The sequence below is a fragment of the Dreissena polymorpha genome, chromosome 4 (genome assembly GCF_020536995.1).
Source record: "Dreissena polymorpha isolate Duluth1 chromosome 4, UMN_Dpol_1.0, whole genome shotgun sequence".
Taxonomy (NCBI): domain Eukaryota; kingdom Metazoa; phylum Mollusca; class Bivalvia; order Myida; family Dreissenidae; genus Dreissena; species Dreissena polymorpha.
In genome coordinates this window covers 123,318,873-123,335,367 of record NC_068358.1, presented here as the reverse complement: position 1 = coordinate 123,335,367, position 16,495 = coordinate 123,318,873, and the positions used below count along the sequence as shown (strand labels likewise).

General features: G+C 36.6%; 1 protein-coding gene across 6 annotated transcripts in view; it reads left to right on the top strand.

The window, feature by feature from the left end:
* Positions 1–16,495, top strand: part of LOC127880216 (restin homolog) — a 114,399-nt gene that overhangs the window by 20,180 nt on the left and 77,724 nt on the right. For all 6 annotated transcript variants that reach the window (XR_008049468.1, XM_052427494.1, XM_052427491.1 and 3 more), the window contains 3 exons: positions 1,130–3,209; positions 10,044–10,166; positions 12,447–12,655. Coding sequence is in view for 5 of the 6 variants with exons in the window: in XM_052427494.1 (XP_052283454.1) it covers positions 1,130–3,209; positions 10,044–10,166; positions 12,447–12,655 (2,412 nt within the window). In the remaining variant the exon portion in view is untranslated. The remainder of the gene's footprint in view (positions 1–1,129; positions 3,210–10,043; positions 10,167–12,446; positions 12,656–16,495) is intronic.

Here is a 16,495-nt window from a genome sequence, read left to right as displayed (position 1 = left end):
TCATGAGTGTTGTTTGACCTGTTTAAACAAAATGTAGGCATTCGGTCTTCAATGTATGACAATTATTTAGAAAATTGTAAAGATTGATATTTAATACTCTTAATGTTGCTGTAAACAACTGATGTTTTTCAATACAATAATGTTGAAAAGCAATGAGCCTTTCACAAAATAAAATGAATATAAAATATTGTAGAACATTTATAGATAAGTTTTAGAAAATTATTCATAGCCAAAAGAAATTTGATTCATTCCCTTTTAATGAACAATATGAAACAACCCAATTATGTTTTAGATTTGTTTTATTGCCAACGATATTTGCCAGTTACGGATGTGACAGCTTTATGTCCATTTTAGTGCACATCAATTTATGCACTTGCTCGCATAATTAAGTAAACAGTTTGGATTCACAGCAAATTTTCATTTAAATTTGTAAATACTTTGAGAGCTTGTAAGGAAGATTTTCATCTCTTATAACTAAATGAAGAAAAGTTGTTGCTACTTATTCTTTTTTGTTTGATTGTCCTTTCTTATTTGATTGATAATTGAATGTTGGTGTTAAATATGATTTCATTTATTTACTGGTACAAACATGGTAGATTATTTGCACTCACACTGGAATAGATTTGCATGTACACTGGAATAGAAAATGAGTTAACCCTTTCAGTGCTGGAACCGAATTTTGAAGGCCTTTGCAAACAGTTTGGATCCAGATGAGACGCCACAGAACGTGGCGTCTCATCAGGATCCAAACTGTTTGCTGGTATGATAGTATTATTGAAAAAAAATCGAAGAAAATGCTAATTTTAGAAAGTCAGCAGACAACATTTTAGCAGATGACAAATTTCCCAGCATGCAAAGTGTTAAGCCAGCTTAGCAACAGAGGTAGCTCAATTGTTAGACGGTGCTTCACTTTCATTCTTGTGCTAGTGAATTTGAGCCCCATACTGGGCACTCTTTTGTGGTGATTGTTCATTAAATAATGTTTTCATATGTTCATTTTCCCCTTCCTCTCACTGAAATAGGGTAGTTGTCATTTTCTCGTTTAAAAATACTCGCTTAATTAACATTACAGGCAAATAAATTATTATTGTCATATAATAATTTTTAAAAAATTGTTTATTTGTTTCAGTATTCAAACGTTGAAGAGCCACCTGTCGATTCTGACAGAAAGCAGTGGGATAAGAGGCGATCCTTTTTACAGCAGCCAAAGACTTATGTTTCGAAACTACCAGCGCCTCCCACTGCTCCCACACCTGCACGGACGCTTGACCGTCCTAGCTCCAAGCCCATAGAGGCCCACACTCCCCGCACCCTGCCCATACCTATTCCACAGAGCTGTCCAGTGAGTCAGAATAGCTTCACTGCCAATGCAACTTCCGAGCCCCAGGAATTCTTCATTGGAGACAGAGTAACCATCGGAGGGATTAAAACTGGAACTCTTCTATATTTCGGACCGACCCATATCGCTGATGGCCTCTGGTGCGGGATTTCTTTGGATACCCAGGAAGGTAATCATGATGGCTTGGTGAATGATGTGAGATACTTTACCTGCCGTAAAGGACATGGAATATTTGCACCAGTCGAGAGGGTTTCTCATCTAGACAGCAATGTTGTTTTGCAAGTTATTAAATCGCCACCAAGAGTGTCACAGATACCTGCTAAGCCAAAAGTGTGCTATACAAGTCCACTTTTAAGAGACGAAATTGGTTATCAGGACAGATCCGCTGAGCTGTTAGATGACATTGAACTGCCAGATATAGAAGGTGACCTACTAGATCTTGATGATGATGGCATTCTACATGACGACACTGTAGTAAAAGCAAATAAAAAAGCAAAAAAAATTAAAAGAAAGCTGCCACATTTACCAGGCCCGTCATCTGGAATTGCCAAGTTAAGTTGTACAAAGGATATGAGTCACAAAGCTACATTTGATAGTGCTGAGGAAACTGAAGAAAAATTTGATGAGCTGGACAGTGACAGCGATGATCTGGAAGAGCTAGAAAGTAACCGCGCTTTCAGCATGGATGAGAAGGAATGCGAAGTGGGTGAGATGCCCCATTCTGCAGAGGGGAGCTCTGGAGGGGAGGACTCATGGAGTCTCAACAAAGACTATCTGGCCATGTGTGATGGCAAGGCGAAGTACCTGAATATAACGTTTGACGGGGAATCGGAGAGTAAAACTTCAACACAAGAGCCATCAGAGGAATCCCCTTCCCCCGAGTTCATTTTCGACCAAGAGATGATTGAAGATGGCGAGTTTGCTTCCCAGCCTATGGAGATGAGTAGGGACTCCAGTCTGGGAATTTTGTCCAGTTTCACTCTGGAGAAGAACGAGTTACTGTCTGAACTGTTTGGGGATGAAGAAGATGACGATCTGGTGACTTCACAAGACACTTTGGAGCCAGTGTCAGAAGAGAAGGACAGTTCACCAGAGAAAACACCCGAACGTCAGACAGACTTTAATTCCGATATGGATTTTGCTTGTAAAGAAGTGGCAACATCTACTCCCTTTACAGCAGCTAGTGCTAAACAAATGTTAAGAAAGAATCTTAATGAAACATATGACAAAGATTTTGATGAAGAATATCCTGTGCAAATTGGAGAACCAGGTAAAGAGTGTTTAAACTCCACATTTACCCAAGAGAGTGCTGCAAACTCAACATTTACCTTAGAAAGTGCTAAAACCAATGCTGAAACAACTTTCACAGTGGAAGATGATGGTCATGAAAATGATGAAAATTCTAATTCCAACAATGTGATGAAAGACAGTGGTTCAAGTAAAGGTCCCATGATAGATTCTGGAATATCTATGCGAGGATCAATGTCTGAATCTTCTAACTTCATGAAGGGATCTGTAATGGAAACATCTAAGTACACCATGTTAGAACCCGGTGTGCGGCGCAGTATGTTGGATTCAGGAATATCCATGCAATACGCTTTTGTTGAATCAAGCAATGGCGGTATGGTTGACAGCACAAATAAGGTATCGGTTGGTGAAAAGACAAGAGATTCTTGGAACGGAAACAAATTATGCTTTGTAGAGGATGTTATAAATAAGAATAATGAAGAGGGGGTTGGGAAGAAACCTGGTACAGGAGCAGTGATGTGGCGAGGGGTGGACGATGCCAGACTCATGCAGGACCTGACAGACGGACATGAAAAGAAGGAAAGACCCATCTCTTTTCTCTCAACTACAAGCGCAGACACAGGTGAATACACAGTTAATTTGATTATTCAAAGGTTTTATTTTTCTGCTTAAGTCATGTTTTAAAATTGAAGTTTGATAGGATTGATAATATTTGCTTATTAATGAGGAAAATGTGAAATTAATTTCAGTAGAAGCATGATCCGGCAAACAATTCATAATGTAAATGAGATTGGTATTTTTTATAATGCTTTTTCCTTTTTCACAATTTTAACTAGAAATGGCGCGGCAGAGGCCGACGCGTATCCCCACGACGCATGTTTGACCCAGGGGTGCCCCAGGGTTGGTAATGGGGCCATGCATAGTTGAGATTGACCGTATTGTCATAAGAGAAGTTCAGTATCAATTAGAAGTGAATTGGTGTAGAAATGAAGAAATTATAGTAAAAGGCAATTTTGGGTGGGCGTGGCCTATGTGGGCGGGGCGCCCCAGGGTTGGTAATGGAGCCATACATAGCTGAGATTGACTGCATTGTCATTAAAGAGGTTCAGTATCAATTTGAAGTAAATCAATGTTGAAATGAAGAAAATATAGTAAAAGGCAATTTTGGGTGGGCGTGGCCTATGTGGGCGGGGTGCCCCAGGGTTGGTAATGGGGCCATGCATAGTTGAGATTAACTGTATTGTCATAAAAGAGGTTCAGTATCAATTTGAAGTCAATCGGTGTAGAAATGAAGAAATTATAGTAAAAGGCAATTTTGGGTGGGCGTGGCCTATGTGGGCGGGGCGCCCCAGGGTTGGTAATGGGGCCATGCATAGTTGAGATTAACCTTATTGTCATGAGAGAGGTTCAGTATCAATTTGAAGTGAATAGGTGTAGAAATGAAGAAATTATAGTAAAAGGCAATTTTGGGTGGGCGTGGCCTATGTGGGTGGGGCGCCTCAGTGTTGGTAATGGGGCCATGCATAGCTGAGATTGACCGTATTGTCATAAGAGAGGTTCAGTATCAATTTGAAGTTAATGGGTGTAGAAATGAAGAAATTGTAGTAAAAGGCAATTTTGGGTGGGCGTGGCCTATGTGGGCGGGGCGCCCCAGGGTTGGTAATGGGGCCATGCATAGTTGAGATTGACCGTATTGTCATAAGAGAGGTTCAGTATCAATTTGAAGTAAATCGGTGTAGAAATGAAGAAGTTAATGTAAAATAACCTAAAAAAATGACTAATAATCTCTGACCCGGCCCCACCCCAACCCCCATAACTTTTGACCCAGGGGTCAGATCAAAATTCCAAATAGTGCAGGGTTGCACATATGCTCATTGCTACCAAGTGTGTAAGTTTCAAGGTTCTAGTGCTAATAGTGTAGGAGGAGATAGTGGCCAGGACGGACGGACAGACGGACAACCGGACAGATGGCGGATATAACCACAATATCCCCACGCTTTTCAAAAAGCGTGGGAATAATAAAAGGGTGGTAGGTAGGAAGTTGATTTTTTAAAAACTTTTTACATTATTTTTGTACATGTTTTTACAGTAAAATAGTGTATGTAGTGTCAGACCATTCATAAGTCACACACATCTTTAGTTGTTGAGGATTTTACAATGAGAACCAACAAATTTAACAATTGAAGATTGTGTGTGTAAATGTGTATTTATTATATTCATTAAATAATCCTCATCAAATGCTGTGTAGTCTTTGCAAGATTCAATTTCTAATTCTCAGGAAGTTGGAAAACAAAAGCATTTTTAATGCATACTTAAATAAAGGGTAGGGACAATTAAGATGGGTAGATAAGGTTATCTCAAACAAACAATTGTGTAAGGACGGCCTTTTAATAACTGTTAAATGCTTATATACTGTATGTACCAACATTTTAAATATTTATGTTTATACTTTCAATACAAAATGATGATAATAGCCCTAAGTATAAGCCTTCAGGAAAAGTTTAATAATTATGTAGTAATTGATATATATGGATTAGATGACATGCAGATCTTATTTGCAAATAAAATGCTTTATATTGGTACAAAAACATCAGAAGCATTTCAATCCTGTTTTATTGATCATAAGGCATTTCATCATACAATTTATCCGTATTTTTTCTAGAGGGGTTTTGCCAATATCACAATTTACAGGCAGTGCTAGCAAGAATCAATAACATGTCATACAAGTTCAATACTTTTTTTGGCTGTCAAATTTGGGGATATTGCAAATCATAATTGATATTTTTCAGTGTGGATTTTTTTGTCAAATTGTTGGCACCATTCCCTATCTCAAAAAGTATATAATTTTTGCAAATGACTGCCTAAAATTCCCAATTGATTTAGGTTCCAAAAGAATAAATAAAATCAACAACATAAACAATTCGTTCAATTTCCCATCCAGCAGTATTAGTTGAACTTAAGTATTATATTGAAAACAGTCCCAATTTTTATGCCCCCGAAGGAGGGCATATAATGATTGCACTGTCTGTCCGTCCGTCTGTCTGTCTGTCCATCCATCTGTCTGTCTGTCACACTTTGCGTTTAGGTTTCGATAAATGCTAATAACTTCTATTTTGCTTCAGATGTAACCTTCATATTTGGTATGCATATTTCCATACGCACACAAGTTTTGACCCCTTTGACCTTGACCTTGAACTTAGGGTCTGCGTTTAGGTTTCGAAAAATGGTTTAGGGATTAGAAAAATGCTCATAATTTCTATCAAAGCGTTTATCAGGGGCATATGTCATCCTATGGAGACAGCTCTTGTAAACTATAAATTAGTTAGCAAAAAAAACCGCACACCACCAATTTCCCAATATACATCAAAGTGTTGCAATTTTCCATGTCCATATATAGGACCCTGGCCCCATTCCAAAAATGGAGAAAAAAAAACACACTGCTTATGTCATGCAGTCACAAATATTATGGTGATCTGTAGCATATGATGCCATTGTCCTTTCGCCTATTTTGTTGTGTTGCATCAATTGTTTACCTCACTAAACTACCATTCATATATTGCAAAAACTTTTGTTTAATCATGAATTTTTACTTAAACTAAAGCAAAAAGAAGCTGTATGAACCTGTTTTTAAAAAAGTACATTGTTTTATGGAAGTATGGAAAAGGTTACCTGTAATGAAATTTCAGACATGTGGGTACTTGTAAAAAAAAAAATTTGATGAAAAAACCCACCCAGAAGAACATCAAAGAAAGAAGCATACCTAAAATACCTTAAATAAAAATGGAAAGGTACTATTGGCACAAGTAAATAAGCGCGTCTAATATCTGAGAAGGAGTAAACATAGAAACATATAACAGGAGAACAGTTACCAGAAATTCATTACTGTTTCTGGGGTAGTGCCAACTGATGATTTAGTGCTGATGTAAGCAGAGATACTTGAAACAAGTTGCCACATTTCCTGACTGATCTTCTAATCCATAGACAATTAATTTCAAGGCTGTCATTATAAAAATTAAAACAAACCTATTTTTATCTCAATCCGAGGTATTAAACTGGGTCAATAGGTCAAACTTAAGAAAGACCTTGTTACCATTCTAAAGACCTCTGTTGTGGATCAACCTCTTTGAAACTTGGTCAGAACATTTATTGAAACATTGTTTAGGCCAAGTTCGAAAAACTAGATCGCCAAGTTTAATCTCTGTAAAACCTTATCTTTAGAGGTCACATGAAACTTGGTCAACATCTTTAAGTTGACAATATTAAGGCCCAGTTTGAATTTGGATTAAGTGTGTCAAATAAATAGGAAATCAGATAAATGCTTATATGAGGCGACATATCCTATGACGGCATTATATGGTACACCCCAATAAAATGGTCATGCCGGATAAGTTTATATCAACTTACTGTGAAATAACATGGCTTGTCGTCATAGTTTTGAATGTTTTTCCCTCTTAATTTTACTCGCTATAACAACATTAAGTTAAAGTCTCGATGTAAATGTTTCCGGCTTTTCCTGAAAAAATATTTGGTGGACATGATCTAAGTCGACAAATCAACATAATTTTTGGCGTAATGCTCTTGTGAAAATGACTTTCCATCATAGTTTTAGTCGACACGATGAGTTATTTTGTACGCCATGATACCTTTTTCATATCATGCCGTCATAGGATATGGTACACCCCAATAATATGGTCATGCCGGATTAGTTTATATCAACTTACTGTGAAATAACATGGCTTGTCGTAATAGTTTTGTGTGTTTTTCCCTCTTAATTTTACTCGCCATAACGACATTAAGTTAAAGTCTCGACGTAAATGTTTCCGGCTTTTCCCGAAAAAAATTTGATCGACATGATCTAAGTCGACAAATCAACATAATTTTTGGCGTCATGCTCTTGTGAAAATGACTTGCCATCATAGTTTTAGTCGACACGATGAGTTCTTTTTTAAGCCATAACATCTTTTTAAATTATCATGCCATCATAGAATGTTGACAGCATCACAATATCAAAGTGTGTACCATATACGCTTCCATACTAAATTTCTTACGTATGATGTAGAGGAAAACCAAGTGCTTGCAACCAACTGTTACTGTTGTTGCCATGGTTGGTTGAGAAAACTGGAAAATGAATTTGTAATTCCTTATTACCTGACAAAACACAGGCATCTGAGTGGCTTGCATTGATATTGGAAATGAATCAAAGATACCTTGGACCAGTAATATCACATACTTCAGTTATTATTGTTCAAGCTCTTGAGAGATAATCACAATACTCTTCCTTTTTATGTCAGTTATTACCATTTAGATGCTGTTAGAACAAATATTTTTAGAAAGAATGTTTTTGGCAGAAAATGCATTCGTTTTGATACCGATGAAATGGCATGCTTGACAATTGTGTTTTAGCAAATAAGGAATGATCAGTACATGAAAATGTGTCTTAAATATCCAATAGAATAACAGTGTTGTTAGTTTTTGTCAAATCTGAGGCCGTAATTCTCAATCTCAAAAAAATTAATTTATCTTAAATGACAGACACACATTTCAAATTTAATGTTAACATTTTTTTTAAATGTAAAAAGTACAATTCAGTTATTCAATTAATCTCCCTATCCAGGTATAAGGTTCAATATACCTTTGCAAATATTATGTTTAAAAAACTTATTTTGATAAGAAAAGAAAAAAATCTAACTGTCACAATTTCAGTCATAAAAACATAAATTTTCCCATGAGCCCAAAACCGAAATTGTGAAATAAAAACAACTCACAAAATACAAGTACAGTGTAAACAATGATTTTTTGTCGAAATAAACTGGGAAAACGTTCCAGAGGGCAGATCATTTGCCTGCAGCTAGGGCATGATGTATTCATCTATGGTAATATTGGGTAGGCAGATCAATATAATGATTGCTGTTGTACATAATGGAGTTTAGTCCAGACTGGTCTGGGAGGGATGGGCCATCAGGTCATGAAGGAAATATGAATATGTGATGGTCCTTAATGATTGTAGATAGCCCTTTTGGGGAAATATGAATATGTGATGGTCCTTAATGATTGTAGATAGCCCTATTGGGGATTCATTTTGAAATTGCAACCATATTGCACAACATTCTTTTGATGCTTCGTCTGCATAAATAAAGTAATGGATATTGGCATTTGTTCCACATTTTGCATAATCAACCTTGAAAATGTCTGTCTGTTTATCTGTCTGTCCGTAGACACAGGAGAAGTCTATGTCTGTCTGTTTATCTGTCTGTCCGTAGACACAGGAGAAGTTCTACAATTTTCCATGTTACATCATTCAAACTTGCTAAGATTGTCAACGTTAAAATGACCGTAGTTATGCCCCATTTTTTTTAAATGAGATTTTTTTTTACATTATTTAAGTCACTATAGATTTTATTAGCAAAAATATACTGGGTACATCTGTGAACTTTCAATGTTCAGAAGAGTTATATAATTTATGGTATGTAAACATTGTAATTTTGCTCTCTACATTATATGTTTCATCAAATCATGACTATTGGGGTCAACACCCGTTATTATATGGACTTGTTAAGCAAAAGGAACACTCTCTTTCTCTGGATCACAAGGCCCAAAGGTTTATTAGTTGGAATGTAAAACTCAGTTTTTATGCCCCCCTTGGAAGAAAAGGGGGTATATTGTTTTGCACATGTGGGTCGGTCGGTCAGTCGGTCGGTCCGTCCACCAGATGGTTTCCGGATGATAACGCTTAGGCCTAGGATCATGAAACTTCATAGGTACATTGATCATGACTGGCAGATGACCCCTATTGATTTTCAGGTCACTAGGTCAAAGGTCAAGGTCACAGTGACTGGAAATAGTAAAATGGTTTCCGGATGATAACTCAAGAATATTTAGGCCTAAGAACATGAAACTTCATAGGTACATTGATTATGACTGGCAGATGACCCCTATTGATTTTCAGGTCACCAGGTCAAAGGTCAAGGTCTCAGTGACAAAAAACGCATTCACACAATGGCTGCCACTACAACTGACAGCACAATGGGGGGCATGCATGTTTTACAAACAGCGCTTGTTTATCGATACGTTTTTTTCAAATAATCCCCCTTGGGTTCAAACGTCCGTGCTCCAGCGTCCAATTCTTCATAATTGTTACAACTTGCTACATATATGTACATATGGCAGGGGAAAGTGTTTTTTTTACTGCTGTGAAGAGGTCTAGTTTGTTACAGTTGTATTAATGTGGCCGGTCTGGTTAAGGAGCTAACCTGCAATATGTGTGAGAAGATTAATTGAATATGGTGGTATCAATGAAAAACTGTTGAAAAAATGGTATATACAAGAAAAACAAAAACAAACTGTATGTCTGTCAACACAAATTTTCCTAATATCATTTCATTGACCTGCTTATCATGACTAATTCACTCAATAATTAATCAGCCCATCTGACTAACGGTGTGTCCTCCTATTTCAGGCTATGTTCCGGACACCGACTCGGAGCTTGGCACATTGACCTTGAACTCTCCACAGGAGTGGCAGGAGTGTCACCTGCCAGGGCAGATAGGCGTACGTAACCAGGGGTCTACACATACTCAGGGTGAGCTCCCTTTGTATTCAACCTCTTTGGATATGCCCTTGTCAGGCTGTCTGTCTTTAGGTCCTTCCTGTGTGTCCCAGTTTTTGTGTTTTTTTGTGTAACTCAAAACTCCAAAATTGATGCTAGAGGGATGATTGCTGCTAGAGGTCTAAAATATTACAAACATATATCATCATGTGAATCTCCATAATTTTGCTCACAAGTTTTCGGCATAATGGGAGTTATGTCTCATTTGTTATATGGAAAAAAAAATCTTATGTCATGTGTTACTCAAAAAGTATTGCTGCTAAAGGGCTGAATACACCTATAGTGCACCGTGGCGTAATGGATAAGGTGTCAGCGTAGCGATCAGGAGGTCATGAGTTCGATTCCCACTCGGGGAGCGTTCTCTAGATCTTCTCCAAAGACGCCAAGTACTGATTATAGGCCCAGGAAATGGACTCGAGAGCGTTTCTATAAGCCTGAGGCTTTTGATGCAATCAAGCTAAAATAAATAAGTTTAAACTAAAGGGCTGAACATTTTTAAACAGAAGTTGAGTAGCTCCATATACTGGTAACAATATGGTCTACTCAACTGGAGTAATGGCCCTTGTTTTGAGCAAAATAAAACTTTTTAAACTTGTATAGTGTGAAGCTCAAAAAGTCTTTCTGACAGAAACTTAATTCACCAGTGTGGGAACTTGTTCAACCTTCCTTATATAGGTTAATTTAGGTTCAGTTCTTTCCTAAAAAGTACAGTTTTCAGACAAAGCAGGTTGTGCTTTCCTATGGATACATTTCTAGTTGTATTCAAAATGTTTTTGCTATCTTAGTAGAGACGTATTTCCCTGTATATTTAGACCCTTTAAGGGCTACAACGACTTTTGGTACTGGACGATTATTGTTATAATGCAAGTGGGGCATTAAAGTTAAAACTTTGTCTTTACAACAAAATACATTTAATGTACATATTGGATATTTCCCTAGTAACAGGCTGATTTGAGAATGCTGCCTAGCAACCCTGATTTGTTTATCTTTCCTTGCAATACATTCAGTCATAAATTGGATAAGAAAACACTTAATATTTGAAATAATTTCTCATAAAAAAAATTATTATACATCTTCTAATGGACTTATTAACATTGGCATATTTTAATAGGTGATTTCTTTCCGAAACGTAATGTAACTTTCTAATTGTTTAAATAAGCAACAAAAAAAACACTTGTGATTAAATTTTCTTATATACATTTAACTCAAAATTTATTAGAAATATAGTTTTAAAATTCGAAATTATGACTGAATCAACAGGAATGGAGAAAACTGTAGGAATGAAGGATATATAAGAGTGGGCAATGTAATTTAAGGTAATGTTTGGTCATTGTGTACATTTGTACATAGCATTTAAGCCATCTCTTTCAAATCTATATAATGTAAAAATGAAATCAGAGTGGTTGATTGACCATATAATTGAGATACAATGTAGATCACCATGAATTTCTGGTTATTATCTAGCCTAAGGGTAGTTTTTTTGCACCCAATATTTTATGCCCCCCCCCCCCGCCATCTATTGATGCGAATAATAAGGCAGGTTGGCCTTTTCTTACAATTGTGAAGACAGAGAAGGGCCTGTCAGTAAACTATGAAATACACACACTCAGTTCCTTTGAATGATGATTACTGCTTCACCTTTGCATGCTGGGAAATTTGTCGTCTGCTAAAATTTGGTCTGCTGAATTTTTAAAATTAAAATTTTCTTCGATTTTTTTTCAAAGAATACTATCAGAATAGCAAAGAGTTTGGATCTTGATGAGACGCCACGTTCTGTGGCGTCTCATCTGGATCCAAACTGTTTGCAAAGGCCTTCAAAATTCAGTTCCAGCACTGAAAGAGTTAAGGCTAGCACCTGGATAACTATACTTCAACGGTGGTTGAATAATTAGCATTCTTATATTACCCATACCAACCGAACCAACTGTACTTGATCTTTACTGTAATATCTGCTGTATTAAACTGTAAAGGCTGCCCCTGCAAAGCATGATGAGCTCTGATATAAAGAATGACTGACCAAATGGCAGTGTTCTCCAGAAAAATTTGAGAAGCCAGTTATATTTTCAAAGTAGCCAGCGATTAAGCAATAAAACATGTGCATTTGCACCATTTCAATTGATATTTTGGGGTAAAGTAGCCTGCATCCAGATTGAATGCAACCGGTGAAATCGCCGGCTGCTGGTGCTTCCGGAGAACTCTGCAAATGGTACTGGTTCATTATAGAAGTGTCATTTTGACCATTGATTCTTGCAGGTGTTGGAGGCAAAAACCTGTTCACTGCCCCAGTAGAGTCCGACACAGACCAGGGTCACATCACCGCAGATACGGATGGTGAATATGAGGTTGGTAGGTCGGAGGTCATAACTACGGACAATGACTTTGGTGGAAGTTCAAAGGTCATAGTCACGACAGATGTTGAAGAGGAATCTGGAGATGAAGTCACTCAGATTGAAGATGCTAAGGTAATCATTACAGTATTTTTTTGTTGCAATATTAACCTTGAAAGTTGCTTTAAAAGTGGTATTAGTTTTCATTGTTAAACATTTGTTTAAGCTGATAGGTGATGGAACATGCAAATGTAGTTTATTGATATTTTAAAGTAGTTTTTTCCCCATTTTGTTTGACAAATTGAGCATAAATTGTATCTGCATGGTGTTAACCTTGTTGTAAAATATTTGTATGGAGCTATATATTTTATAGAACTATTTGATATGTTGTCACCTTGTATATGTTTTATACAAAGTATTGGGTTTGATATACACTTTTGGTGCTTTCAGCAATCAAGCATAGTAGTTCTTGACAATCTTTATGGCGCACCAAAGGGGTCGAAACTTTAACTTCTGCTCGAGCAGAAAAAAATGCTGCTCGAGCAGCATTTAAATGCTGCTCGAGCAGCATATTGCTGCTCGAGCAGCAATTTACAGGTCGAGCAGCATTTAAATGCTGCTCGAGCAGCAAAATTCCTGCTCGAGCAGCAATATGCTGCTCGAGCAGCATTTATTTTTAGAATAAGCCATTGAACCCGTCAGCCAATCAAATTTGAGCTTACAAACGGACGACATTAGCTATCTCTACGGAAACGAAATAGACCGGTGTAGCGTCAATATTGTCAGATCGTGAGATCTGACGATTTCACAGTACCTCCGTGATATTGCTCCGATCAGTCGCCGTGAAAAATGTCAGATTGATGAAAAATAATATTTAACGCATTGTTGTTTCAATTCAACTTAATTTCGCGTTTTTACAGCTTGCAGTTATTTTCGGACATCTTTTTTTCGGACGTTGAACCTAAACACATTGTTCACAACAAAGATATCAAAACAGTAGTTCTAACACCATGCAAACATTTGAATTTTAAAACGATTTTCGTTTTAAATGTTATATATATCGATGATGTACATGCATTACGTTGTAAAGAAATATGGTAATGCCTAATTTACAGTCATGCGTGTTGCACTTTTTTAATACAAAGATATAACATTGATTTAAGAAAATATTTTCAGATTATATATATATATATATATATATATTATTTCAGCTTAAAAAAGTTAAAAACTGATCATGAACCAAATTCAGTTCTAGAAATATATAATCCCAATCGGTGTTTTTATCATTATTTTAGCTAATTCACATGTACACTCAATTCAGGAAAACTATTTTATTATATTTCACACAATCATAGTTAACACTATCATCATTTATTTAATATGTTAATAAGCTTGATTGGCAATTGTCGCTTCGGCTCGGGTAATGCTTTAAAGTACCCCGTGTACTCTTAAGTATACTTTAATGTACCCCGGGTACGCTAAATATACTTAAACGTACCGTTGGTCTGTCTGTCAGTGCAGTCACTCACAAACTTGTCAGTGCTCTTTCTCAGAAACTCAATATAAGTATTCAACATGAAACTTTATGGGTGTATAAATAAAGCTGAGGAGAGGTGCCATGTACAAGAACCATAACCCGTTGCTTTCTGAAATAAGAGTTATTGCGCTTTGTTGTTTTTCTATGATGTAACTAGGGCTATATCTCAGATACTATACAAGATTTTAACATGAAACTTCATGGGTGTATAATTATCAATGCACGAGAACCATAACCGTATACTTTCTTACATAACGGTTATTGCCCTTTCTTGTTATTGTTATTTTATGATGTAACTTTTCAGGGCTATATCTCATTTATAGAACCATGCATAAGAACCACAACCCTTCACTTTCTTAAATAAGAGTTATTGCCCTTTGTTGTTTTTGTATGATGTAACTTTTCAGGGCTTTATCTCAGAAACTATAAATACAAGATTTCAACATGAAATTTCATGGGTGTATAATTGTCAATGAGAATAAGTGCCATGCACAAGAAACAATACCCTAGTACATATGTACATGTCTGATGTTACTTTACAGGACTATATCACAGATACTATACACGATTTAAAGATGAAATTTAATGGATGTTAAGATATCAATGAGGAGAGGTGTCATGCACAAAATCTATAACCCTACACTTTCTTAAATAAGAGTTATTGCCAATTTTTTTTTATTTTGTTACTATTAAATAAGTGAGATAAGGGTACAACCCTTCAAATAAACTTTTCTGTTAGTTCTGCACCCATCAATAATCAAAATTTATTTTACGGGGATATCAATTTAACGAATTTGCTTATTATTAGTCTAAACGTTGAAATAGACTTAATATTTTAAGTAGCAATGAGAATATAAGACACAACAGACTCATCAGTCATCAGTATTATGTTAGCATATCTTTAGTCGGTTACTGAACTAGGGCAAATAAAGTTGAAGTTTATCAGGTGGTCTAAAAGTCCTCACCGCCTAGCAGTTAAGTCTACAAAGTATTTTAAAGCCGGTTCATGAACATGAAATGATAAGTCATTTAGGCCATCGGGATTATTTATTTTAAGTCAATATGTTTTTGGAATCTTAAGGCACTCATTGAAAAATACACCACTACATAAATAAATATCTAGGTCAATTGTGATTCTGTCAAGCAATGATTATCATATCAATTATTATCTCCAGAGTTATTCTTTTTTTCTTGCACTTATCATAATCTAACCATCTGCATTATTTTTGCCAAACAGGTGGCTTTGCAATCTGAGCACCACAATCATCAATATTTTTGTGTGGATATAAAGATGTTATAAAAATTAAGGATTATAAAATCTTAAGTTTTATCGTGCTGTACTTGTTTAGGAGATGTGTAATACCAACTGGCTACTTCTGTTTTTAGAACTAAAAGGCACAGAAGGATTTTATTAATATTTTGTTGAGTTCTCAGATTAATCGAGCCCAAAGCACTTCCTGCTACACAAACATATTTTCGAGCAACAACACATATTGATAATATCCATTTTAATGCCGTGCGGGTCTTTAAAGTGGAGTGATCGAGTCGCACAGATATGTTTGCCGCACTCCAGGAATCAGAAGTCTGCTTCTCACGACTAGTCTCGATAAACTGAATCATGGGCCTGTCGCAACATTGTGGGATGCTTTTTCATGACCAAACATTTGGCAGTCTGGAAATAAAGTAAAAGTCATTCATACTTAACTTAAACTAGTGACCTGAAAATCAATAGGGGTCATCTGCAGGTCACGATCAATGTACCTATGAAGTGTCATGATCCTAGGCAAAAGCGTTCTTGAGTTATCATTCAAAAATCATTTTACTATTTCGGGTCACTGTGACCTTGACCTTTGACCTTGTGACCTCAAAATCAATAGGGGTCATCTGCAAGTCATGATTAATCTACCTATGAAGTTTCATGATCCTAGGTGTATGCGTTCTTGAGTTATCATCCGAAAACCATTTTACTATTTCGGGTCACTGTGACCTTGACCTTTGACCTAGTGACCTCAAAATCAATAGGGGTCATCTGCGAGTCATGATCAATCTACCCATGAAGTTTCATGATCCTAGGCGTATGCGTTCTTGAGTAATCATCCGGACACCATTTTACTATTTCGGGTCACCGTGACCTTTGACCTAGTGACCTCAAAATCAATTGGGGTCATCTGCAAGTCATGATCAATCTACCCATGAAGTTTCATGATCCTAGGCGTATGCGTTCTTGAGTTATCATTCAAAAACCATTTTACTATTTCTGGTCACTGTGACCTTGACCTATGACCTAGTGACCACAAAATCAATAAGGGTCATCTGCGAGTCATGATCAATGTACCTATGAAGTTTCATGATCCTAGGCCCAAGTGTACTTGAGTTATCGTCTAACAACAACCTGGTGGACGGACCGACAGACCGACCGACAGACCGACATGAGCAAA